Source organism: Eschscholzia californica, unplaced genomic scaffold (assembly GCF_041429995.1).
Source record: "Eschscholzia californica isolate CP2 unplaced genomic scaffold, dmEscCali1.0.p SCAF_4, whole genome shotgun sequence".
Lineage (NCBI taxonomy): Eukaryota > Viridiplantae > Streptophyta > Magnoliopsida > Ranunculales > Papaveraceae > Eschscholzia > Eschscholzia californica.
Window position 1 is genome coordinate 35,469,332 of NW_028238461.1, and position 24,442 is coordinate 35,493,773.

Below are 24,442 nucleotides of genomic sequence, written 5' to 3' on the forward strand. Positions count from 1 at the left end.
ACCAAACGAATAACACAGACGTTTGGCGATATTTGAAATGTCCAAAACAAATAACATGACATTTTGTAGGTTCAAGCCAGCATAGAATATTTAATAGTCAAAGATTGGGGCATTACATAATTTAGTTGAAACCTGATGGTTACGTAGACATTATTCTCTTTCTTATCAAAATTTCCACAAGTGTCTTCCATATTTTTTAAAGATATTTTCTCTCTCTTAAAGTTCTCCAAATTTATATGTATATGAAACCAACTTGTCTAGAAATATTCGTGATTTCGTGCCGCAAATCAATAACAGGAACATTAAGAGATATTCCAAGTGTCTTAAACGAATAACACAGACATTGAGAGACATTTAAAGTGTCTCAAACAAATAATTAGACATTTAGGACCTTTCGAAACATTTGAATATATCAAACGAAAAACACAAACATTTTGGGGCATTTGATGTCCAAAACAAATGCCAGACATTTTGTGTGTTCAAGCCACAAAGATTGGGCCATACATAATTTAGTATTTTTTTTGTTGAAAGCTACATAATTTAGTTGAATATTTAATAGTCAAATATTGCTTGATAATCCATATTTGGATCAAAATCATATTAACTTACAAAAGAGTTAAACAACACCATGAGAGTGCAGTAATAATTTAGAATTTCACTCTAAGTTCTCACTCAATCCATCCATAAAACAACTTTAACTTAATTTTAAATCATTAAGATTTTTAAATGGCAACAGGATAATGAGATTATGAAAATGCAAGAAGATATTTACAAAGTACTTAAACATTGTACTCAACTTAGTGCACTGCTTGTACAATTATTTTAACTTAATTTTAAATCATTAAGATTTCCAAAAATTGATGAAAATATGTGATTATGAAGACCGCCATGCCACCAATATAACATAAATAGATGAAGTGTTGTAAATTGTCGGTGTATTTTCTCCTTTGTGTCTTGATATTTGCATGCAACTTAATAAAATTAAGAGAAGGGGAAGAGATATAGGTAATGAGCTATACTAAAACAAAAGAGATAAACTTGAACCAAACTTTATTAGATGAATTCTTTCCAAACCTTTTCCATTTCTTACCAATTCATACAAACAATACACCAAGTATATCTATTTATAGGGTGGGAGAAGTAATAGGAAGTTGACACATAACCCATGTGTTGTCACTTGCATGGTGTGTTGTCACCACCAAGATGACACTTTGCATATGGAGTTGTAGAATGGTGACACATAACCTCATGTGTTGTCACTTGCATAATGTGGTGTCACTTAACCACAAACACTTGTCATATAGAGCTACCATAAGGTGACACTTCTCATATGGAGCTACCATAAGGTGACACCACATCAAGGTGGTATAGTAGAAATGGTGGGTTGCTATAGATATAAGTTGGATAAGAAAAAGGGTATATTAAAAGCACCCAAGTCCCCTTGCATAGCCAATGATTTTATGGGCAGCCAAATCCCTTATAACATGAAAATATTTTTCTTTTTTGGTTGAACTTGTTTTTGTTGACAAGAAGAAAAAAGCAAGAAGAAAATACAAAATAGGAGCTGAGGAAGAGAGGCAGAGTACTCCAAGCCCGGGACCGGTTCTGTTTGCACACCCATTTTTCTAGTTTGTCTGCTTTGAGGTTTTCTTTGCGGGTGGTGTACGTGAATATAATGATTTTGAAATGTGATTTGTACGTCTGTATTGCCTCAATGTGTGTCGTGGATTGCCATTGGATCGTCTTTTTCAAGTTGTGCAGATGGTCGATTAAATTTTTGTTGTCGCTTTCAATTTGCAGGTACTTGATTTGTCGTTTTGTTGCCTATGTGAGAGCGCGTAGGATAGCTTTTCCTTCACATTTTTTCGAATTTCTTCCTTCGGTTGTTTCGGACATTGGACCCTATGAAGTTAGCTTGTGAGTCATGGATGATGCAGCCTATACCTGCCACTTCTGTAATTTGTTTGAAAGAAACATCCGTTTTGATTTTGAGATTGGGAGACTAAGAAGGAGACCATTTTTCACTTTTGTTGGAGGTTGGGGTTCCACTATATTTATGTTTGGGATCTGCCATTGCCTGGATTTGTTAAATTACCTGTAAGGAGGGGAGTGCCTGGTTGCGGAAGCATAAGTCGAATCTGGATTTCCATATTGAACCATATAATTTTAGCATGTAGAACCGTTTTGGTTCGAAGTCTTTCCAAGTTATGATCCGTTCTGTGACTGAGTTGATGTTTTCCGGTTTGATAGCAAAGTAAAACCAGATTAGGCGAGGATAGGAACAGTGCAGAAGGACATGTTCTAAAGTTTCCATAGTGTTATAGGAAGTGCAATTGTAGTTATCACGAATATACTTGCCTATTCTGTTTTTGACGGGCAAATTTTCCGCACAACATTTCCATATGAACAATTTTATTCTGGAGAAGTGTTAATATTCCAAATAAAAAGCCATTTTGTGTCAGCAGTATGAGAGTCAACTTGGGCTTCCCTAAGGTGTCTGTACATAGACCTAATGGTGTAGTTTCCCGATTTCGTGAGGGGTCATCTAATCATATCTAGCTTATGTTCCTGTAGATCCATGGAACGAATAATATTGCAAATGTTGTTGTCAAAAATAGCAGAGATAGTCGATTCAACCCATCGATTATTATGAATCAGCTACGTGACCCATAGGAGATTAGAGTTAGAGTGGTCACTAAGGAGTGGGGGGTGTCCTAGGATCCAGTTGTCTGTCCAAATATTAATATGAGTACCTTTATGAATTTCCAAGAAAATGAGGCTTTTGATGGAACTGTAGTGTTTGTTGAGCTTTTTCCAAACCCAGGAATGCACTGATTTGGTGGGTTCAGGGTGGGTGGAGTAAAGAAAACATTTTGCTTTAGAATTTTAACCCATAGTGCATCTGATTCCTTATGGATGTGCCATGCAAATTTACCAAGGAAGGCCTGGTTATCAATGTCAGGGAGTCGAAGGCCAAGGCCTCCAAGGTTCTCGGGCAGGCAAATAGAGGACCATTTGAGAGTATGATGGTTTTGGTTTTCCCTCAACAGGACTGTAGGACGGTCTTGATGCGTTTGTTGGTGCTCTTGGGCAGGGCAAAGCATTGCATTTGGTATCAAGGAACGGTCACTGCTATTGTCGAGATGACAACGGTTCGCCATCTTGGGATAGAAGGTTGGTGTGCCACTTAGCTAGTTTGAGCTGGACTTGATGAAGAATGGACGAGAAGGTCTCGATTTTGGCTTTTCCTGTGAATAGGTTGGTGTTGAGGTATTTGTCTGTGAGAGACGAGTGCTTACTTTGAGATTGGAATGAGCATTTGCTTGAATTTAGGATGGGAGTTTTTGGAGAAGAATATGGGGGATTTTGCGTAGTTAATCATTTGACCTGAAGCCGAGCAGAAAGTGTTCAGGACTTGTTTGAGGTTGTAGATGTTGTCTAGGGAGTTGAGGCCGAGAATGAAGTAGTCATTCTTGAATAATAGGTGTTTGATGACTATATCTGAGTTACGAACCGAGAAGCCAAGGAACTGGTAGGGCCCAGCATTGCCTTCCAAGAGGTGACTGAGGCCTTCCATAGCCAAAGTGAAGAGGAACGGGAGAGAGGGGTTTCCTTGCCGAATTCCCCTGCTAATTTTGAAGGTCAGACCTGGGCGGCCATTGATGAAAACCACCATCGAGGAGGTGGAAAGACAGGAGTCGATAAGCTTATCCATGATTCTAGCTAGGTAAGCCCACTCAATGCAATCGAAGGCTTTGGACATGTCGAGTTTGAGCTCAAAGAATCGTTTCGCCTCTCGTTATAAGTTCCTGTCTAATAATGATGTTGTCCGTGATTAGCAGCCTGGAACATATGCAGTTTGGAAAGGGCAAACAAGCAATAACAAATGCATCTGGAGTCTATTGGCCAAAATCTTGGTGATGGTTTTATAGGTACAGTTGAGCATACTAATAGGTCGAAAGTCAACTAGGGTACGAGGAGTTTTGGTCTTACCAATGAGTCAAATGTGAATGTTGTTACAATTACTAAATCTAAAAAATTCCCTTCTTTTGGATCCAGTCGATTCCCTTCTATTGGTTGTACCATATCTCAATTCTCAAAACACACGACGCCTAAAAACATCCCTCTATTTTTGTCTTCAAAGAGAAATTGCGGGTATTGAATCGAACTTCGATTGCTTCTCCAACGAAAAGAAACATTTTCTTGTTGCAATTAAACTTGCTATTGAGTTCTTCCAACATCAAATTATGAGTTCTCACACAGAAACTGCACTACTTATAGTGTTACAGATCTTTAAATTAAAAGGAAATCCAAAAGCTCATTTAAATAAAACTTATATGGAGAGAGTGACATATTTCGAACTCGTAAACACGAGTTTTGGTATATTTGTTTACTTGCAGGGCAAACAAATTTCAATATCTTGAACTTGGTTTGTTCATTTTCGTTAAAGAATGCAAAACTTCGGTGTTTTCGCTTGTAGAAGTCAATCTTCGTCTGAGTTATCGAATGTAATCTTTGTCGCTTTAGGCGCATCAGCAGTAATTTCTTTGAAGTGAGCTCCATAAAGCTTAGATTCCTGCCATAAAAATTCAACTTAGCCGAGTTTTTAGCAGAACAACTCGAGTGCTTGGCTCAGAACTTGGGCATGACCATGCCAGTACCAAGTACATTGCTATGGAATCTCAGAATTGTCATGGGAACCCTAAGTAAGAAAATGTGATACATGCATGTAACACAATGACGAAAAATCACCTTTTTCTTAACGTGAGTGCCGAATTTCATCAGTGACTCAGGTACAACCTGACCAGCTTCTCTAAGAACATTCACCAACTCCCCAGCGAGGCCCTGATGTGATGATCGTTAAGAGTTGCACGTATCAAAATATAATGAATGTAGACAAAGAAGTATCGTCTTCGAATGTATAAAAATACTAAATAAGATTTTTAAGTACCTTGTTTTCCTGCATGAAGAATGTATGGGCAACACCTTTCTTACCAGCTCGGCCGGTCCTTCCTATTCTGTGAACATAATCCTCAGTAGTCAAAGGAAAACTGTAGTTGATCACCACTTCAACATCAGGAATATCCAATCCTCGTGCAGCAACATCAGTTGCAATCTGCAGATATTAGTCCCATGGAAATCATTTGTAGAGGTACTTCGACAGAAACTTCATGACAAAAACTCGCACTATAAAGAAACAATCTTATATTTGGAGACCAGAGGAAATAATAGTTTACAAGGCTACTATTTGCTCAGATATTTGCAGATAGTGACAATTGTTTTAGATGATGACATAATCACAGAACATATGGAACAACTAATATACCCATAAGTACTTTAGAGAGATGAGAAGGCAACTATGGCACAGCCAAGACTAGAATGGTCATAAGAGAAAGGACAACTACATCTTATACTACTGCGTCAAAGGAATTCATAGATTCAGTTCCGGCTACATAGGTCAAATGTTTAGATACTATATCCAAAACATGAATGACCTTTTAACATATTACAAAATAACAAGTTAACAGAGAGACAGAACGCGGTCTATCGTGATAAACCTCGCACAATGACTTAAGAGGAGTATTTAGTTCCATGTGATGACACTTAGACATCTCTATTGACTGCTTACCATCAAAGGGCAGGAACCATCCTTGAACAACGAAAGTGCCTTCGTCCGATCATGTTGAGCTTTATCTCCATGGACAGAAACAACCTTCCAACCCCTGTATAATCCATAAAAAAAGGTAAATCTCATTGTAGGAACTGTGATATATTGTACAACAGCACACCATATAGTCCCCTTGTCAGCTTCACTAGCAAGCTAAGCAGTTGAGCTCGTTACCATCTCATGGCTAGGCCGAGGGACCCCGATCCAAGGAGAGTCACTTGGCCTTGTGATAACTTGTTTGCACGTAAGCTTCTTATTATTCTTCCTCACAGCCTTCTATCTCTTTCTATATCTAAAAAACCTCAAGTCTAGGTGGGAAATAAATTTAGAAAGGAAAATGAAGGCGTGAGCTTGGGCCAAGTTCACCAAATACGACCAGGGATCAATCTATTGGTGAGGTCAAGTTACTCGAGGAATCCAACTACTTAACAAATACTCAAAGTGAAATTCATTAACATAGAAGTTGGAGAAAAAACAGATAAACAGGAAATTAGATGGATATAAATGTCAATGGATCTAAGCAATCACCTTCTCTGGAGCATATTCTCAACACGACTTGCTTCCTTCTTGTACAAAACAAACACCAATACTCTGTTACTGCTAACAAGAAGACGTATATGAGTAAGTAGTGTAACACCATAGAAACACATAAGAGACAATCAAAACCAACAGTTAAATTGCTTCAGTAGAACATAGGACAGACCTTTTTGACTTGTGGTACTTTTCTAGCAAGGTGGTCAAGCGTGCATCACGTGCTCTATCATCCACAACCTACAAATAAGATACAGTTGCTTAAGCACATTCCTCAAAAAAAAATATGTTTAACATATGTAGGGGTTTGGTGGTCAATTAACCATACCTCTACTATCTGCATGACATCGTGGTTCGCAGCCAAGTCCTCTGAACCCACAACCACCTTAACAGGATTGGGATCCATGAACTCTTGAGCCAACTGATGTACAGAGAGAGGCCATGTTGCACTGAACATTACCATCTGGCGTGCTGCAAAAATTTACAAACCTTAATATCGAAGTGGATATAAGAGGATTTTATTATGGGATAAGGATGTTATAGCAAAGTTTATCGACGTACAAACATACAAACAACGCAACTATCTAGTATGCATAATTATTTAGAGAAAAAGAAGCTAATGAATTATCCACAAGACCATATAAAATAAGAATAATAAGAAGTCTTCCATAATGCACCAACAAAATCAGCTGGTATGTGCACGTATAGAGATAGAGAGAGAGGTCACGCACAAGAACATGTCTGGCTCAATATGGCGCGGACTTCTGGTTCGAATCCCATATCAAGCATTCGGTCAGCTTCATCTAGAACCTGCAAACAAATCATAGTGAATCACCAGTTAGTGAATCCTGTTCTGCTTCTCCAACATATCTTACAGGAAACACTAGAACTAAATCCCAGGGTCTCGGCATGGGTAGAATTACAATTTTGACACTTGTGGGATTGATTAACAATTACATTTCTATAATGACTTTCGCGATGAAACCATATGATGGATAAGAAAAACATATTCATTTGTTTATTTGGAAATAGAGAAAGTTAAGATTCAAATTGAATATGATGAAATATCAGAACAATTTTGGTGCATAAACATGCAAGTCAGAAGGGTTTTACATATGAAGGACTTAGGGTGGAAACAAGTATATTTTTCCAGAACCGGTGGGGGAGGCCACTTTGACTAGTTTTCTATCTCAGAAGTCTATCTTAAGGGCATACCATTTTTTAAGGGTGACTTAAGTCTTCTCCATGCTCGAGGCTTCCACAACATAATCGAGGGTAAAATTCATGGGTTCCTCACCAGTCACCACGGAAACAACCTAAGATAAATACATATTTGGGATACAATGCTATTAAGAGGAAACAATCATATGACTCTTAGGTGGTGCTTGACTCACCACAAATGATACTTCCTTTAAAGAGCAGTAACCTGATTCAATAAGATCCTTCAAACGACCAGGAGTCCCAACAACAATATCCTGTGATCAACATATAAATACATAAATACTATCAATAAACATGTAATTGCATGAAAGGAGACGAGAGAAATTCTAGCATAATCAGTTTATGTACTTGTACACAAAATTGTAGAACTAAATAAAGGTTAAGCTTTTCTTAATGCCTACTTGACATATCCATAAAATTATATGAATCGTGAACGTATCAAAAGAAAAAAAAAAACTCAGAACAGGATCGCGCTTTACTTTATAACCAAGAAAAAGGTAACAAAGATCAAATTATCTTACAACTCCAGACTTAAGAGCAGATATTTGAGGTCCCTTGGAAGTTCCTCCATACAAACAAACTGATTTTGCCCCGCATGGCTTCCCAGCTTCACAAAGAACATCTGCAATCTGCCACCAAAAGATAGTGGAAGGACAACAGAACAACATTCATAAGATACTATCATATCAGAGGAGTTGAAACAAGATCGAACTGTCTGTATGAAAAAGCACTCTAGATTGCCTCATTACTTCTTCACATATAAATCGAAAACAGAACACGTACTTGCTGAGCCAGCTCCCTTGTAGGTGAGAGTGCAAGACAAAGAGGATTTTTTGAGGTTTTAATTTTCCTCTTGTCTAAAATATGCATGAGAGCTGGAATCCCAAATGCTAATGTTTTGCCTGGTCCAGAAAAAACAGATTACACAATGAAGTCAATTAACTAATAAAGTGGGGTAGGAAACAAGAACTATGAAGTATCTAATGGATCATTAAGCAACAATACAAATAAAACAAACAACTCAAGCTTACAAATTTCAAAACAGACTTATATTAGTATTACGACTCTTGAGACTATATGCTCAAAAACTAAATAGCAACCCTTTATCACTTCAAAAAAATGTATACCTAGCAAACTGCAAGGGTTTACAATGTAAAGGATAAAGAAGGTAATATTTCTTTCAAGGTCAAATTGTATGACCCCCTTCCCTTCTACAACTTTATCACTTCGAACACATACACATTTGGGAAGCAGGAAATAATTCTACCTAATACCTTTTAGGATTATCCTCACTGTTATATGTTTTTTTCCGGGTTTTTTTATCTTCGCATTAACAATGTAATCATCAATATTTCATTTAAAATTCTAAATGACATGCTTCAAGCTTGTGGCATCAACAACACCAACAAATTAACAGATTCTATCAAGTTAACTAATCAATATATTCGAGTGAGAAACAAATTTACAGAACTTTCATGACAACATGAAGAAATGATTCATCATTGTGTTCCAAGAAACATTTTTTTGGCAAAGAACATAAGAAATTACCTGAACCAGTAGCAGCAATACCAATAAGATCTCGACCATCTAACAAATAAGGCCAAGCATGAGCTTGAATTGGAGATGGTTTACTAAAACTCTTACAACATTCAAGTACTTTATCAGGAAGTTTAGTCTCAGTAAATGAACTCAAAGGTTTGTATTTCAAATCCTTAGTATTGTTACCAGAAACAACTACACTTTTACTTTCATCCTCTCTCTTCTCTATCACTTTTTCTTCTTCTTTACTTTCTCTCTCTTCATTTGCATTTGTTTCATTGCTTTTCTTCTTCTTGTTCTTCTTCTTTGAGTCCTTTTCATTACTTTTGGTACGAAGTTCTAGGGTTCCGTTTCCTTCTTCAGATAGTTCACTTTCCTCTCTGTTTTTTCTCTTCTCCTTCTTCTTCTTCTTTTTCTCAAAAATTTCTAGGGTTTCTGATTCTTTGTTTATTTGCGCAGCTTCATCTAGTTTCCCTCCCATGGCTGCACACAAAGAAGAAGAGAAACGCGAAGGGAAAAAAAGACCGGTAATCTGTGAATAGGTAGTTTTTCTAGGGTTCGGAAATTGAATGGTTTGGTGATTGCCATTGTATTCGAGCTAAATTACAAAATAACCGACTGATATTAAGGTAAATACCATTTTGGTCCCCTCAAGATCACCAACTCGCCTATATGGCCCCCAAAAGACGACCAGCTTTTAATATGGTCCCCTTTTATGTGATTCCGTCAGTGAAAAATTGGTGTGTACTTTCCATCGTCTTCTTACTCCTTCCTTTTCCTTCCGCCGCCACAACCAACATGAGTCGACCACCATCGTCGTGCTGCCACCACCAGCACTCGGGCATTACCTGCACCATCACCTTTCTGTTTAATGTTCTTATTTTTTTTTTTTCTTTTTCTATACGTCGATTTCTATCCATCCCGCTCACTCTCTTTATCTTTCTCTCTCTCTTTCTATCTTCATGTTCTTATCTCCTTTCTTTCTATTTATAAAGACGAAGAAAGTCTTCTCGCATATCTAAAGACGTTGCTTTTAAGAATAGGGAAGATGAGAGAGATGGGATGAACGTTATATACGTAAAGTGTTCGAGTCAAGATGCCCTCAATAGTAAGGCTGAGATGAATTTATAAGAAAAACTATACAAGTACAATTACATGAATGCCCTTATACAAAATATAAAATACAAAAGAATACATCTTCTCTTAACATCCCCCCAAGCCGAACGTCGGTTAACCAGAGAGAGCTTTTCAACTCATTGAATCGAGAGGTCGAGAGTCCTTTCGTAAAAATGTCTGCAACTTGATCCTTCCCAGGGAGAAATTTAACTTTTAATTTCCTATTTGCAACTTGTTCTCTAACAAAGTGAAAATCGATTGAAGCATGTCTTGTTTTCGAGTGAATTATAGGATTCACAGCAAGATAGGTAGCACTAATGTTATCACAATGAACAATATGAGGAGATGATGGATTGATGCCCAACTGGTGGAGCAGATTCTGTAACCAAATTATATTTTCACTTGTGTGAGCTACTGCTATGTATTCAGCCTCTCGCAACTGTTGGTTGAGTTTTTGAAATCCACAAGATCAAATTGGGACCAAGAAAAACACAAGAACCTGTGGTTGATCTTCTATCATCTTGATATCCAGCCCAATCAGCATCAGAGAAGCCCAACAAAGGAGAAGAACCAACTTTTTGAATACACAGACCTTCAGTAATGGAGCCTTTGAGATATCTTGAAATTCGTTTGGCAGCAATGAGATGTATAGTTGTTGGAGATTTCATGAATTTGGAAACTTGATTAACAGCATAACATATGTCAGGGTGTGTCATTATTAAGTATTGTAAGGCCCCAGCTAGACTTCTGAATAAGGAAGAATCAGATAATTGATCACCATCAATTTTCGAAAGTTTCTTGCCTGTAAGAACAGGGTAGCCACTGGTTTGGAGTCAGTCATGCCAAATCTTTGTACAAATCTCTGATATATTTCTGTTGATTAAGAATGATGAAGGTAGAATCACGAATAACTTCCATTTCAAGAAAATAAGAGAGGTCTCCCATATCAGTCATATCGAACTTATGTTTCAAGTTTTGAATTAATAATTATAAATTTGAAAGAGATGAACCAGTAACAATAATATCGTCCACATATAGTAAGAGTATAGTTAAACCAGAAGAAGAATCATGATAGAACATAGAAGGATCATATATTGATTGCTTGAACTCCAAGGAGATTAGAAAGGAACTGAACTTGTAGTGTCAAGCTTTTGGAGCCTGTTTGAGGCCATATAAGGCTTTATTTAGCTTACACACATGATTCCAAAATTTTTGATCTATAAAACCCTTTGGTTGTTCATGAAAACAGATTCAGAGAAATCACCATTTAGAAAAGCATTTTTGACGTCTAATTGACGAATGCACCAATTACCAGAGAAAACCATCGATAAAATTGCTCTAATATTAGTTGGACGAACCACAGGGCTGAAAGTTTCATCATAATCAATGCCCTGTTGTTGAAAGTTTCCTCGAGCGACCAATCGAGCTTTATAACGTTCGATTTGACCATCAGATCTTTGTTTAATACGGTAAATCCATTTACAGTCGATTATGTTCATATTAGAATCTCTAGGAACTAGCGTCCAAGTTCGATTTTTGTGAAGAACATTTATTTCAGCTTCCATTGCTTGTAGCCAGTGATTTTGCTTCGAAGCTTGAAGAAATGTTGTTGGTTCTTCAAGCTTCGAATTATTGGGAGAAGAAATTTGATTAGATAAAATAGAAGAGAAAAATACCTTTGGTTTTCGAGTGCCATCTTCACTTCTTGTGATCATTGGGTGGAAGAGGAGGGAGGTGGCGCAGCGCTGGTTGAGAGACAGTAGTACTCTGTTCTAATAGAGTATTTGAATTTGGGGAAGAAGAAGGTAGAGTATGAGACACATTATTGGTTGTAGCAAACATAAATTGAGGGACCACAAGTGTTGGATGGACCACAGGTGTTGGAGTGGGAGACCAATGGCCAGTAGTGGTAATAAAGTTACTGTTTGGTATGAAAGCTGAGACCAAACGGTTAGAATTTTCGTTAGAGATAGAGGTGTGTACGTCCCTGAAAAGTGGGTGAGTGGGTATGACCTAACGTTGAAAAGGCGGAGGGGCAGGTGGGTGAGTATCACTAATGCGAGGAAGGTGAAAAGGAACAGTTGGGTGTGGTCTAATTGTGTGTGGGACAAGTGGAGAACCAGCACCAGCTGGACCAGTCGTTTTTAATGGAACAGACCAAGCGAGAGAAAACAAAGATGAATAAGGGTTTTGAATTAGGGATTTCGGTGATGAAGAAGAAGAAGCAAAAGGAAACATGGATTCATCAAATAGAACATTTCTAGAAATATAAATTCGAGAGGAATTCTAATCTAGGCATCGATATCCCTTATGATTCGTACTGTAGCCGAGAAAAATGCATGGTTTTGATTTGAAATCAAGTTTGGAGGATCTATAAGGAGTGAGTAATGGAAAACAACGACAACCGAATGTACGAAGAAAGGCATAATCAGGTTTTCGACGAAATCACTTTTCGAAAGGCGAGATTCCATTGTGAATTGAAGAGGGTAGGCGATTAATAGTAAAGATTGCAGTCTGAAAAGCATCAGCCCAGAATTTCAGAGGTGCAGATACTGATGAAGAAGACAAAGTGTTGTTTCCACAAGATGGTGAATTTTTCGCTCAGCCACTCCATTTTGCTGAGGGGTGAGGGGACAAGTTCTGCGATGGTGAATGCCATTTTGAGTGAGGAGAGCAGCTAATTCATTACTGATGTACTCTCCTCCACCATCAGTTTGAAGTATTTTTATTGGACAGGATGTTTTTCAACTAATGTTTTAAAGATCTTAAACATATTACTGACTTCTGATTTTTGTTTTAGGAAATAAATCCAGGTGAACCTGGTGTAGTCATCAACAAATAACAAGACAAATCGAAAACCCATATTGGATAATTCTGGAGATGGTCCCCCTAGATCCGAGTGAATTAGTTCATGAGGTTGCTTAGATTCATGATTAACATGAGAGAAAGGAAATTGATGATGTTTCCCAAAAACACAACTTTCACATTGAAATTTTGTCATTACAGAGTTAGATAAAGGTAATAACATTTAATTGAATAATAACTTGAAATTTTGTAGATTGACATGGCCAAGACGACGATGCCAGACAGTAGAGGAAGTGCGAGTTCCAAGAGGTAGCCGCTGAGCAAAGAAGCTGAGAGGAGTGATGGTGGCAAGAGCAGAGGAAAGTCGAAAGAGGCCATCAGACATCATTCCGACAAGAAGTCTCTTCCTTGTGGGAAGATCCTGAACATAAAAACCATTGCGATGAAAAACGACAATACAATTTAGATCATGAAGAAGACGTGATAGAGAAACTAAATTTTTCTTGAAGGTAGGGACGATAAGAGTATCTTTAAGAATAAAGTTAGCATAAGGTAAGGAGAAATTACCAACTCCTAAAACTGAAGCTGTGTTGCCACTACCAACCATTACATGTCCTGGAACAGGGGCTTCTGGCCGAGAGATGAGAGAAGCAGAGTCTGAAGCAATATGAGAGGTAGCACTAGAACCCAAGTACTAGTGAGGATTAGTAGTGACGGAATCAATGCCTAAAGCAGCAAATGGCTGATTTAGTTCAGTGATTCTTTGAAGAGATTAGCATTGATGAGCAGAATGGCCATATTTCCCACAATATTGGCATATCAGTTGTTGTCAATCTAGTGGTGATCCAAGAACAGAGTTCCTTCGAAAATTTCCTTTGTTTGAAGTTCGTCCTCGACCACCACCTCTATTGTAAGATCTTCCTCTAAAACTTCTGGTATTGTTATAGGTGGGGTTGTAGGAGCGAGAAAATGAGGGTGAATGAGTAATGGGTGGAACAGGAAAGTGAGTTAAGAGAGTTGTGTGATGAGACATGAAAATGTCCCATCTGAATCTCTTAACTTGGGCTAGTTAGTCCCTTTCGGACAGTTACTTTGATAAGTTGTTTGTTTTTCTCTCTCAGGTGTCTTTTATGGAGTTCAGTGTGAAAAATGGATAAAAACAAGAGAAAGGCACGCTAGGAGCATTTCGGTCATTTATTGGTTCTGGTAATTTTGATCAACATTAACACTCAGAGGAAATAGGGTTCAAGACGAATCCAATGGCGAAAACAGAAGTCAAAACAGAGTCCGTATGAGAAAGTTGGTCTAGGTCAAAGTTGGGGTCAAAACCAATTGACTAAAGGTTAACATGGAGCCTCCATAAACACATGTCGCTGATCAGAGTCGCGATTTCTTCATCTGAGGGCTACATTCGGGCAAAGCGGCGTGTCTCAGGGTCCACTAGAACTGTAGATTCAGTAAGTCAGTGACCAAGAGGCTTCGGTACATTAGTTAGCATCTAACGGCACTGAATCACCCCGCACACACATGGCCTCATAAAGAACACGCGTTGCGTCTCTTATGATCTAGCCGCGAAGTACTGAATTTCATCTTGACAGCCACGATAACATTCCACGATTGGTTGATTCCAACATATTATTGGAAGTTCTGTTGCTCAAGTTTTCTAGAGAGAGAAATAAAAAGTTTTGTTTATAAAATAGAATGTTAGAGAGAGGGATAAACCCGATCATAAAAAATAACTGGATTGAGAGGATCTTTGAAATCGAGAAGGAAAGAGAGTTGAATATTTTTGGAAGGGCGAGGAGGATATTCGGCTAAGATCAAGAGAATGAAGAAATATATTTCAGAGATATTGAAGGCTTCTTAAAAAAGAGAAAGAAATCAAGATTGAAATTGACATAGAGAGATTGAAATAAAAAGAAGAAAATATGTTTGTGGAACGTGGATTCAATTGATAGCTGTTGAGAGGGACTTGACTGAATCAGATTAGGATGAAAGCTTAAGAGATTCGATCAGATTTTCTGAAAAGGGAATAAAATATTTAGAGATAGAGAAGAAAAGAGGCGGCTCCGACTTCTATATTATACAGAAAGAGAGAACAATGAGAGGAGCTGGGCAGCAAACCACTGAATTTTATTTGGTTTTGGTCTTCTTCATTTTCTTCTATGTTCTTCTCCTTCTTTCCTGAGCTTCATTGAAATTATTGAAAGAGAGAAAAAAGTAAACAGTGGCTGATCTTGGAGAGTGAAGGAAAAAACAGAGAGGGGAATAAAAGAATTTTACATTGATTTAGAGAGAGAGCTATTGTAGAGAAAGAGAGAATTGGGAGAAGTCAGAGAGAGAGATAAAGATGTTCTTTCTGGTCTTTATTTGATTTGATTAAAATTAAGTGAAGGTTATTGTTTGATTTGATTCTTGTGAGAGGAATTATTATCATTCCATCATCCATCTTAATCATCATATTCTCCATCTATTATCATCACCAACATCATCTCGAAGTTTCTCAAATTAGGTGATATCTCTCTATTTTTTTTCTTGTTTAATATACTTTGTAATAAAACTCTCTAAAATATCGTTGATGAACATGAGTGGTTAAACCTCTTGACTAGGGCTTCTGAAGAAACCCATCTTGATCTTTTGGTACATGTTTTTTAATCAATTAAATCCTTGTATTTGCAAATCAACGAATATTTAATCATCATTCATTTATAGTTTTATATGATTCATTTTCATTGTTTATGCTTTTAGTTTGATATATCATGCTTGGGTGAAATCTTTTTGATGATATATGCTTATTGATTTATGAACAATAGTTAACAATAGTTCATACTTGTTTATCTTATGCTCAGAAACATTAACAAGGCTGGTTAATCAGGCCGAAGTGAATGGATTGTATAGTAGAATTCGTGTCAATAGGTATGCACCATGTGTGAGCCACCTTATGTTTGCAGACGATTTATTTTTCTTCGGAAAGCTTCTAATTTAAAGTGGAGCAATTGAGGATTATTTTAGATTCATATGCAAGTTGTTCAGGACAAATGATTAATTATCAGAATCCTCTATACAATTTAGCACAAATTGCAACTCAGAGAGACGACAAAAGATTTTAGAGATACTAGGTGTGAAAGAGATGAAGAAAGATGATTTATACTTGGGTAACTATCTGCTTAAGCCAAAACACAAGATTGCCTCATATGACTTCATTCTACATAAGATCGAGAAGAAATTATCGGATGGAATAGAAGCTCCCTATCACATGCAAGAAGGACGATCTTATTAAAGAGTGAATTAGCATCCATTCCGATCTATTTTTTATCGACAAATATTGTGCCAAAAGGTGTAGTAGAGAAGATTGAAAAATATCAGAGGGATTTTTGGTGGGGACATACTATAGAGAAATCAAGAATGCATTATGTGAATTGGAAGAAAATGCAAGAAAGTAAGAAGAATGGAGGGCTGAGAATTCGTGATATGGGTATTGTGAACCAATCGATGATAGGTAAATTAAGATGGAGATTCTTAACGGAACCGAATGCTTTGTGGGTGCAATTACTGAAGGCGAAATATCTTAAATCAACTAACTTTTGGAATTATGAATTGAAATCATCAACTACTTCTACTTGGAAGAGTTTAGTTTTTTTTTTTTTTGTTGAAAGGTGGAAGAGTTTAGTAGAGATGAGAAAATATCTAATAGAAGGAGTATGGTATATGGTTGGTAATGGGAATACTATTCGAGTTTGGGATGATCCATGGGTTCCAAACCTAAAGGGATTTATTCTAAATAAAAAAACTAAACAATATGGAGGTGTCGAATATTTTCTTTGTAAAGGATCTCTTCAAAGAAAATGGAAAGTGGAACTCGACACTCATCGAAGAGATTTTTGATGAAGTATCAGCCAAAGCAGTAATTCAAATACCATTAAATAATATGGGAAAGATGGATGAGTTGGTTTGGGTACACACTGAGAATGAAAATTTTACCGCAAAATCATTATATACTACTATTGCAAAATCTCAAACCGAGTTCATCGACTGTAATGGAATTACCGCGTGGAATATCATGGATGAAAATATGGCATAAATTACAAGTAATGCCGAGAGTCAAAATATTTGTCTGGAGGATTTTGCATGATGCAATACCAACCAAGGTGAGATCTTTGAGATTTAACCCTACTGTGACAAAAATATGTTCAATGTGCAAGGAAGGATATAGATCATATATTTCGGCGATGCCAAATTGCGAGAGAGTTATGGATGAACTACCCATTACACTTGAGGGTGGATGGGGAGGAGGAGTTTCAATCCCTACTCTGCAAATGGTTGAAGGGAAGTGATGAAAATGAAGGGGTATTACTAAGAATTTACATTGTATGGTGCTTATGGAAGGCTCGAAACAAATGCACGTTTGAAGATATTTATCCAAACATATATCGAGTAATACAGGAGGCTCAACACTTAATGGAAGAATTTTTGGATTCTAATATGCCACCTGATATTAAGTCACCACAGAGGGCTCAAGAGCAAGATCTTGTATGGAGACCGCCATCAACAGAGAAATTAAAAGTAAATTTTGATGCAGCTTTCGACAATGGAAAAGCAGTCGGGGCAGCAGTCTGTCGAAACAGTGAGGGAAGCTTTGTTATGGCTATGGTGCAGGAATGGGTAGCAATATCAGCGATTGAGGCTGAAACTAGAGCTGCTTTACTGGCTGTAGAGTTGGCTTTAGGACTCCCGGATTATGATTTTGTCATTGAAGGAGATGCTTTTAATGTTATAAGTGCTTGTTCCAAGCAACTGGATTAATCTCCTTGGCGAATTAGAGCATTGATGATGATATTACAAGCAGAATTGAGTAAGTTACGTGCGGGAGTAGTTACATTTTGTCCTCGGGAAGCTAATAAGGTAGCACATTTAGTAGCAAAACATTATTTTATGTTGCATTTAGAACAACTAGAACAAGCTGTGGAGGTAATTGACATTCCCAGTTTTATTGTAAGTCAATTGGCGACAGATTTGGCCAATAACAATTTTTGCGCTAGTAGCTAATAAATCAAGGCATTGGCCTCCTTTCATAAAAAAAAAATCAAAAAGCATCTTCTCAAGTTTGAAGTCTTCCATTATTTTGATGAGGATTCCAAATTAATAGACAATAAAGAAGTAAAGAATGTACTAATTCGATCTCCATATAAGTACATAGTTTATGTAATAAGAGAAATACTGTTATGTGCGTGCGAGAATTACTAATATCACTAAAAACATTAGTTGTTATTAATCACAAAATATAGAATATATATTCCATAATAAACCATGCATAAACAAATGAGAGAAGCAGTTCTAGCACTCGTAATTAATAATTACCAGAGAGAAAAAAAGGGGCTAAGATGAAGCTAATTTAGCTCTAAGATCTTTTCTTAAAATCTTGCCCGAAGGAGACTTGGGTATTGCGGGGATGAAATAAACTTTGTGGAGTCTCTTATAAAACACAACCTGCCACATTAAAAAGAAGAAGTTTAGCACAAATATATACTAAAAGTTCTAATCGTCGATATACATTGAGTCCCCGTTTGAATCCTTTTAAGGTTATTGATGAAAATGACACAACAAATAAAAATTGACGGTTGAGGTTTCTTTAACTTACTTGTTTAGATATGAACTCTTTCACGACTTCTTCAGTGAGCTCGCAACCGTTAGATTGCACGATAAATGCGACTGGGACTTCACCCGCTACATCATCTTTTTGACTGGAAAGACAATTAGAGAGAAAATTAATCAAATTAATGTCTAATATTTGATTAATGACTAAAATTTGAAAAATTATTATTTAGTTATGTAGTTAATTAGATGCTTACGATACAACAGCGGCATCCACAATTGATGGGTGACTCAGAAGTAGTGCCTCAAGCTCTGCTGGTGGTACCTATATTTATAAATACAAAGAGATAGTAGTTTGGGTTAGAGACGAATAGACGATATCTCCTATAAAAATAGTTTTTCTGATGAGATATTAGTTAGGAAATTCAAAATACTTCACTATTGTCTACTAAGTAAAATGCAAGGTAAAATGCAATGATTACTGAAAAACCATATGTTTTTGGGTACTTTTGCTTAAAATTGTCACTTTAGGTTATACTGTCGTAACGACATCACGTAGAACGACATAAAAATGAACATTGTTCAGAGACTTTAGACAAAAGGTAGAGGAAACTTACTTGGAAACCTTTGAACTTTATAAGCTCTTTGACCCTATCAACAATAAATATTTCATTATCATCATCCACGTAACCAATGTCACCCGTATGTAGCCAACCTTCGACGTCAATGGTATTTGACGTGGCATCCTCGTCATTCAAATATCCTGTCAAATAGGCGAGGAATCAACAAAAGAATATTTAGATTTGAATTTTGTCCAACTTAATTTAAATAAAATAGTTTGATGATTACTTATTCTATTGTCTTTTCATAATTAAACAAGACTGCGAGAGAGGATATACAATATTTCCATTCTTTTACAATTAGAAACATGGGAAATGATAGAGTGACTTAGAAATTGGTACTTAGAGGGTGACATATTTCCTTATTTAGAACCAAAAGCGATCCCCACCATAGTCAAACTTTGAAAAAATCTCGTCTTTTAGTGATTCCACATCAGCTGGACATTAAAATGCCCAAAAAACTGGGCACTCTAGCATCTCCCTAGAAACATTACAGTAATTTTGAGAGAAACCAATGGCCTGGCTGAGATCCCTGGAGTTTGGTGCCAAATTTTAAATTTTAATTGGAATAACGTATGTTATAAAGTGAAAATAATATAATCAATGCCCAAATAACAAATCAGATAATTTAATTTAAAAAATATTAAATAAAATGTCACCCCTTGCGAAAAAATGTTTATGCGAAAGTATGTATACTTGCACTACTTCAAGAACGGATTTAATTCCAAACACACATTCAAGAGACATGTATTTATTGTAATTTGTAAGTAAAAGAATCCAAAAAGTGTTCAACCCATATATGAATTAGTTATGCAATTAAATGAACTAGAAATATATATATAACAAAATAATAAAGTAAGATAGGAATATCATATTTTGATAAACGGTTGTAGATTAAGTATCCAAATTAAGGATTTGAAGGGAAAGAGATGAATGGAAAGAGATTGAGGAAGAAGGAGAAAGAATGATAGAAGGAGGGAGAGAATGATGGAAATGAGAGTTAGTCACTCATCTAAAAAAATTATAAGGAGAGCCTTCGAATTTGGGTTCAACAAAGCTTTCCGCATACCCAGAAAAAAACTAGGGATAGGATCATTAAATTCGTTCAATGCATAGGAAGGTACCAACTTTGTCTTTAACTCTTTCTTTTTTTTTTGCATGGATTTCGTCGTTACATTCGTTATATGACATGAATATCTGTACTTAATACCTACTATTGTCAAAGATATCTTGGACACTAAAAACCATGTAAAAATCTTATGGTCGTGTAAAACTCATTTGTTCATACTTTTACTTTATTTATATCCATAACAACTCACATTCAATAAATCATTTTTATTTGTACCGAGAATCGGACTTAGAAGTCCGAAATCCGAAACGAGTGTCTAACTAGTTAGCCGTGTTTGATGGCCCAGTTTTAAATGCTCTTCCGAAGTTAGTTGTATAAATAAGCAAATTGAAAAGACTTTGTGGACCTAAAAGTAATTGTCCATGTTTGCTGCCCAGTTTTAAATGCTCTATTGCTTGTGGTTCTAAATTTTAATAATTTAGAGTTGCGAACAACTATTAATTCAATGACAACACAATCATTAAATTTGTTATATAACTGTTATAATTCGTCTAATGAAATTTTTTTTATTCATCAAAATATCAGTTATCCTAACATGCATCATAAATAAGGTGAGGATCGTACTATTACCTTTCATAATATGAGGCCCACGAATACATATCTCGCCGGGTTGATTATGGCGAAGGGCTAAACCAGTTTCCGGATCTACCACTTTAAGCTCAGCATTTCTTACCACACTTCCACAAGATCCGAACTTAGTTGGGAGTGGTTGTTTCGCGAAAAGCATAGACATTCCAATAACTGGTCCTGCTTCTGTCATCCCATATCCCTATAATTCAAACCATAAAACGATCAGTGGTTTCTTAAAATATTTGCATACCATAGAAATTATGACTCAAACCCATTGTTTACATTGTATCATAGAAGTAGTGTGATTAAATTTTACGCTATTGCCTATCGCTTTCTCTAAAATAAGTCTAGCTAATGAAATGTGATAGTTTAAACTTAGTCATGATAAACTCTTACTCGAAAAACATCATATGGTTTGGCATATGTTAATATTCAAACTTCTTGAATCACATATCAGTACTGTGCAGGTAGGATATAAATACGGGGCTACGGGCCATAACTATAGGGGACATAGTTTTTTACAAGAGTGTTAGGTATATACTGTGTTTACATGATATATATAAGTATACGTAGAGTTATACAATTTGAGTGGCCAAAATTTATTCAAAACTGAATCAGAAATCATATTAATAACTTATCTTATGGACTTCCAATCTAGGAGCCAATATGGGCCTAGCTATTTGACCTGAAATATTAATTGCAGCTACTCTGGACAGTCAGTGTTTGGGTGTATTTCTCGTGACAGTATAAAATCACTTAAGTAACCATATTTGTATTATACTTGGTTTGCCAAACACAAACTTACCTCAAATCTAAACAACGACCTCGTTATAATTTTACTCATAAACCAACTATAACAATATGTCAAGATATGATTAGCAACCTGTTATGATAAAACATGTCAGTCGGTTATGAGAGAGATAAGTCTGACCGTTCACTTTTATCGGGAGTTTGATAAATATCACATCTCACGGTTGATATATAAATTTTTTTTGTAAATCGACTAAAAAAGGATAGTAGTGTCAATAATTAATATTTCTTTATAAATACCAATAGGTCAAGATATCCGTGATTAACTATGGACGTGGTGGAAACCTAGTGCTAACTAAAGCTAAGCCTATACTTTAGTTTGGGGCAAACATGCTAATATTTCCACTTAAGAGTCTAGAGGTTAAATCTAAGTAGTACACAACCAACCAAAGAATGTGCTAATTTGAGTCATTGCTAGGACCAATTTTTACCTGTCCAAGAACTGCCTGAGGGACTCGACTCTTGAGAGCTTCTTGCATTTCCTTCCCAAGTGGTGCTGCCCCGGATAAAACCAACCTAATCGAACTCAAATCGTACTTCTCAACCATCGGATTCTTTGCTAACGCGATAACCAGAGGCGGAACAACCGGAGCTATTGAAACCCGGTATCTCTGAATCAGTTCCAAGAAAGAACCAATTTCAAATTTGGGCACTAAAAGTACTCTAGCCCCTGCCCTTAGAGAACAGAGGAGAACAGAATGTAAAGAGAAAATATGAAACAGAGGAAGAACACAAAGAACAATGTCATCTGATTTTAAATATAAGTTTGGATTTTCTCCATCGACTTGTTGAGATATACTTGAAATCAAGCTTTTGTGGGTCAAGATTACGCCTTTCGGAAACCCCGTAGTTCCTGATGAGTAAGGAAGAACAACGGGATCTTCTGGATCAATTGAAATTGATGGAATTTCAATTTCATCAACATTTGAAATCACAGAGAAATGAATACAATTCTCTGGTGGTTCATCTACAGTAATAACTGTAAAATCTTCTCCAATTTTAGGGTAATTTCCAGTTGAATCTCGAAGTTTATCAACGTATTGAGATTGGGTTATAATGAGTTTAGTGTTAGAGGAATTGAATTGCTTGAAAATTTCAGCTCGAGTATAGAAAGGATTTGCAGTGGTAGCCATGGCACCAAGAAATGAACAACCTAAGAAAGAGAAAATGAATTCAGGACAATTTTGAAGAAGAAGCATGATTACATCTCCCTTTTTAATACCCAATTTCGATAACCCAGACGCTGTTTTTTGGCAGATTTGATGAGTTTCAGAGAAGCTATAAATTTTGCCAGTAGAGCCATTAATCAAGCAAGGTTCATTAGGGAATTCTGATATTTTCTCAAAACAATAGGTATGAAGAGGGAGGTGATTGGGGATTTGAATATCAGGGAGTTTCGATCGAAAAATGAAAGGTTCCGATATCGTATCTTTTATCGAATTTGAGGAGATTTGTTGAGTTTGGGTTTCAGGGGAAGAGATTGAAATCATGGTTGTTGTCATGGTTCAAGAACAAAAAAAAGAAGAACAGAGGAACACAGAAAAAATGGAGGAAATGAAGATGAATTCAAGCAGAATTGGGATTAAATGAGAAATACCCAAAATTTCTTTGAGTCACAATTTTGTAAGAACTTAATGCCAAAACAGAATGAAGAACTTAGAAATAATCTTAGGGAGAGAAAGAAAGTACATAAACATGGGTTTTCAACAAAGATTTGAAACAGGAGTAATCATATGAAATGAAACCCTAGTAAAACGGAGAATTGAGAAAACCCCAAAAGTGAATTTGGTTTCATTTAAAAGAGTTGACAGGTAGAAATGCAGGAAGAGAGAGAGGAGAGTGAGACTGGCAAGTAGAGAGAGAGAAAGAGAGAGAGAGAGAGAGAGAGAGTGATAGGTGGGTGAAGATGGAAGAGCAAGTTGTATATAATAACTACAAGGGAAGGCTCAAGAGAGGTGGTTAGGTAGGAGATTTGGTTGGAGGGCAAGAGGTAGAAATTGCGTACGTACGTAGCTAACACTTGGAGAGAGAGAGAGAGAGAGAGGAGAGAGAGAGAGAGAGGGGTGAAAGGAGCGTACGCACCTTGAACGAAAAAGGCAATTTGTAATTACAGATCCTATTCATGTATGTGTAGATATATAAAAGTTTGCTTTTGTCTTTGATATCTAAATACCAAATCATTATTTAAAGATCAACTCGGAGGCTAAATAAACATTCATGGGGGCTAAAAGAAAATCCCAAGTCTCCCTAAAATTTTCTTTTCTTAGATGGCATGAATTCGCCGACCAACTGTTTCTGGAGTCTCTCTTTTCTTTTGTTCTAAATTGTTTCACATTTTTCTCAATTCCATTGAATATCTTTATCTCTTTCGCGGTCATTCTCTCATTTTCCTTTCCCTCGAATGTGTGGGCAGAGGAGGAGAAAGAAGAGAGGGAGAGAGGTGACATGGTCGTGGCAGACAACTTAGGGGTCTAGTGTTTAACTTTAGTCTGGATCTTTTTGTACGAAAATATACCGAGAGGTTTTACACATTGAGTAATAAGTCTAAATTAAAATAAGGGTTATTTCCTAAATAGCCCCCAACTTTGTGACCAGCTTCCTGCCTAGCCCCTTACTTTATCAAAAATACCCAGATGGCCCCCTTTTTGAGTTACTGTTATAACACCGTTAACCAGTCATCATTTCTCTCTCTCCATCTCATCACCTCTCTCTGCCACCTCACCTTCTCGCCACCTCATCGTCTTCTCCGGCAAGGTCGCCAGCCGGTCAATTTTCCGGCCGACGACCTTGAAACATTAAAAAAATAATTAATTAATTAATTAATTCTTTTTTTCTCTCTCT

The 24,442-nt window shown here is 36.7% G+C and overlaps 3 protein-coding genes across 4 annotated transcripts; 1 reads left to right on the top strand and 2 right to left on the bottom strand.

Moving 5' to 3' along the window:
- Positions 1-4,198: 4,198 nt before the first annotated feature.
- On the bottom strand, positions 4,199-9,514 carry LOC147544329 (DEAD-box ATP-dependent RNA helicase 5-like). Its single transcript, XM_086634670.1, has 12 exons — positions 8,969-9,514; positions 8,204-8,322; positions 7,942-8,049; positions 7,594-7,674; positions 6,931-7,009; positions 6,528-6,670; positions 6,372-6,439; positions 6,197-6,265; positions 5,630-5,723; positions 4,952-5,116; positions 4,753-4,845; positions 4,199-4,576 (listed from the first exon to the last, which is right to left on the bottom strand). Exons 1-12 carry the CDS (start codon positions 9,438-9,440, stop codon positions 4,484-4,486), a joined length of 1,584 nt encoding a protein of 527 aa, XP_086490796.1. The 5' UTR covers positions 9,441-9,514; the 3' UTR covers positions 4,199-4,483.
- Positions 9,515-17,134: 7,620 nt separating this feature from the next.
- On the top strand, positions 17,135-17,683 carry LOC147544330 (uncharacterized). The gene has a single exon (XM_086635678.1). It carries the CDS (start codon positions 17,135-17,137, stop codon positions 17,681-17,683), a length of 549 nt encoding a protein of 182 aa, XP_086491804.1.
- A 422-nt stretch (positions 17,684-18,105) lies between these two features.
- 4CL3 (4-coumarate:CoA ligase 3) lies at positions 18,106-23,922 on the bottom strand. 2 transcript variants are annotated; one of them, XM_086634976.1, is made up of 6 exons: positions 22,033-23,922; positions 20,792-20,990; positions 19,090-19,235; positions 18,730-18,797; positions 18,519-18,621; positions 18,106-18,367 (listed from the first exon to the last, which is right to left on the bottom strand). In XM_086634976.1, the coding sequence occupies exons 1-6, from the start codon at positions 23,101-23,103 to the stop codon at positions 18,257-18,259; spliced, it is 1,698 nt and encodes a 565-aa protein (XP_086491102.1). In that variant the 5' UTR covers positions 23,104-23,922; the 3' UTR covers positions 18,106-18,256. The 2 variants fall into 2 exon arrangements, with proteins under 2 accessions (XP_086491102.1, XP_086491103.1); XM_086634977.1 differs by lacking the exons at positions 18,106-18,367; positions 18,519-18,621 and having other exon boundaries at positions 18,726-18,797; positions 22,033-23,528.
- Between the last annotated feature and the right edge of the window lie 520 nt (positions 23,923-24,442).

Bases quoted from the DNA above. Each gene is read 5' to 3' on its own strand.
- LOC147544329 (XM_086634670.1), bottom strand. From the start codon at position 9,440: ATGGGAGGGAAACTAGATGAAGCTGCGCAAATAAACAAAGAATCAGAA. The intron at 5,724-6,196 runs GTGATTGCTTAG...TGGATTATACAG, and splicing joins GAGAATATGCTCCAGAGAAG to GGGTTGGAAGGTTGTTTCTG. The intron at 4,846-4,951 runs GTACTTAAAAAT...TCATCACATCAG, and splicing joins TCTTCATGCAGGAAAACAAG to GGCCTCGCTGGGGAGTTGGT.
- LOC147544330 (XM_086635678.1), top strand. From the start codon at position 17,135: ATGAACTACCCATTACACTTGAGGGTGGATGGGGAGGAGGAGTTTCAA.
- 4CL3 (XM_086634976.1), bottom strand. From the start codon at position 23,103: ATGACAACAACCATGATTTCAATCTCTTCCCCTGAAACCCAAACTCAA. The intron at 18,798-19,089 runs GTAAGTTTCCTC...TTATAAATATAG, and splicing joins TAAAGTTCAAAGGTTTCCAA to GTACCACCAGCAGAGCTTGA. The intron at 18,368-18,518 runs GTAAGTTAAAGA...TTAATGTGGCAG, and splicing joins AAGAGTTCATATCTAAACAA to GTTGTGTTTTATAAGAGACT.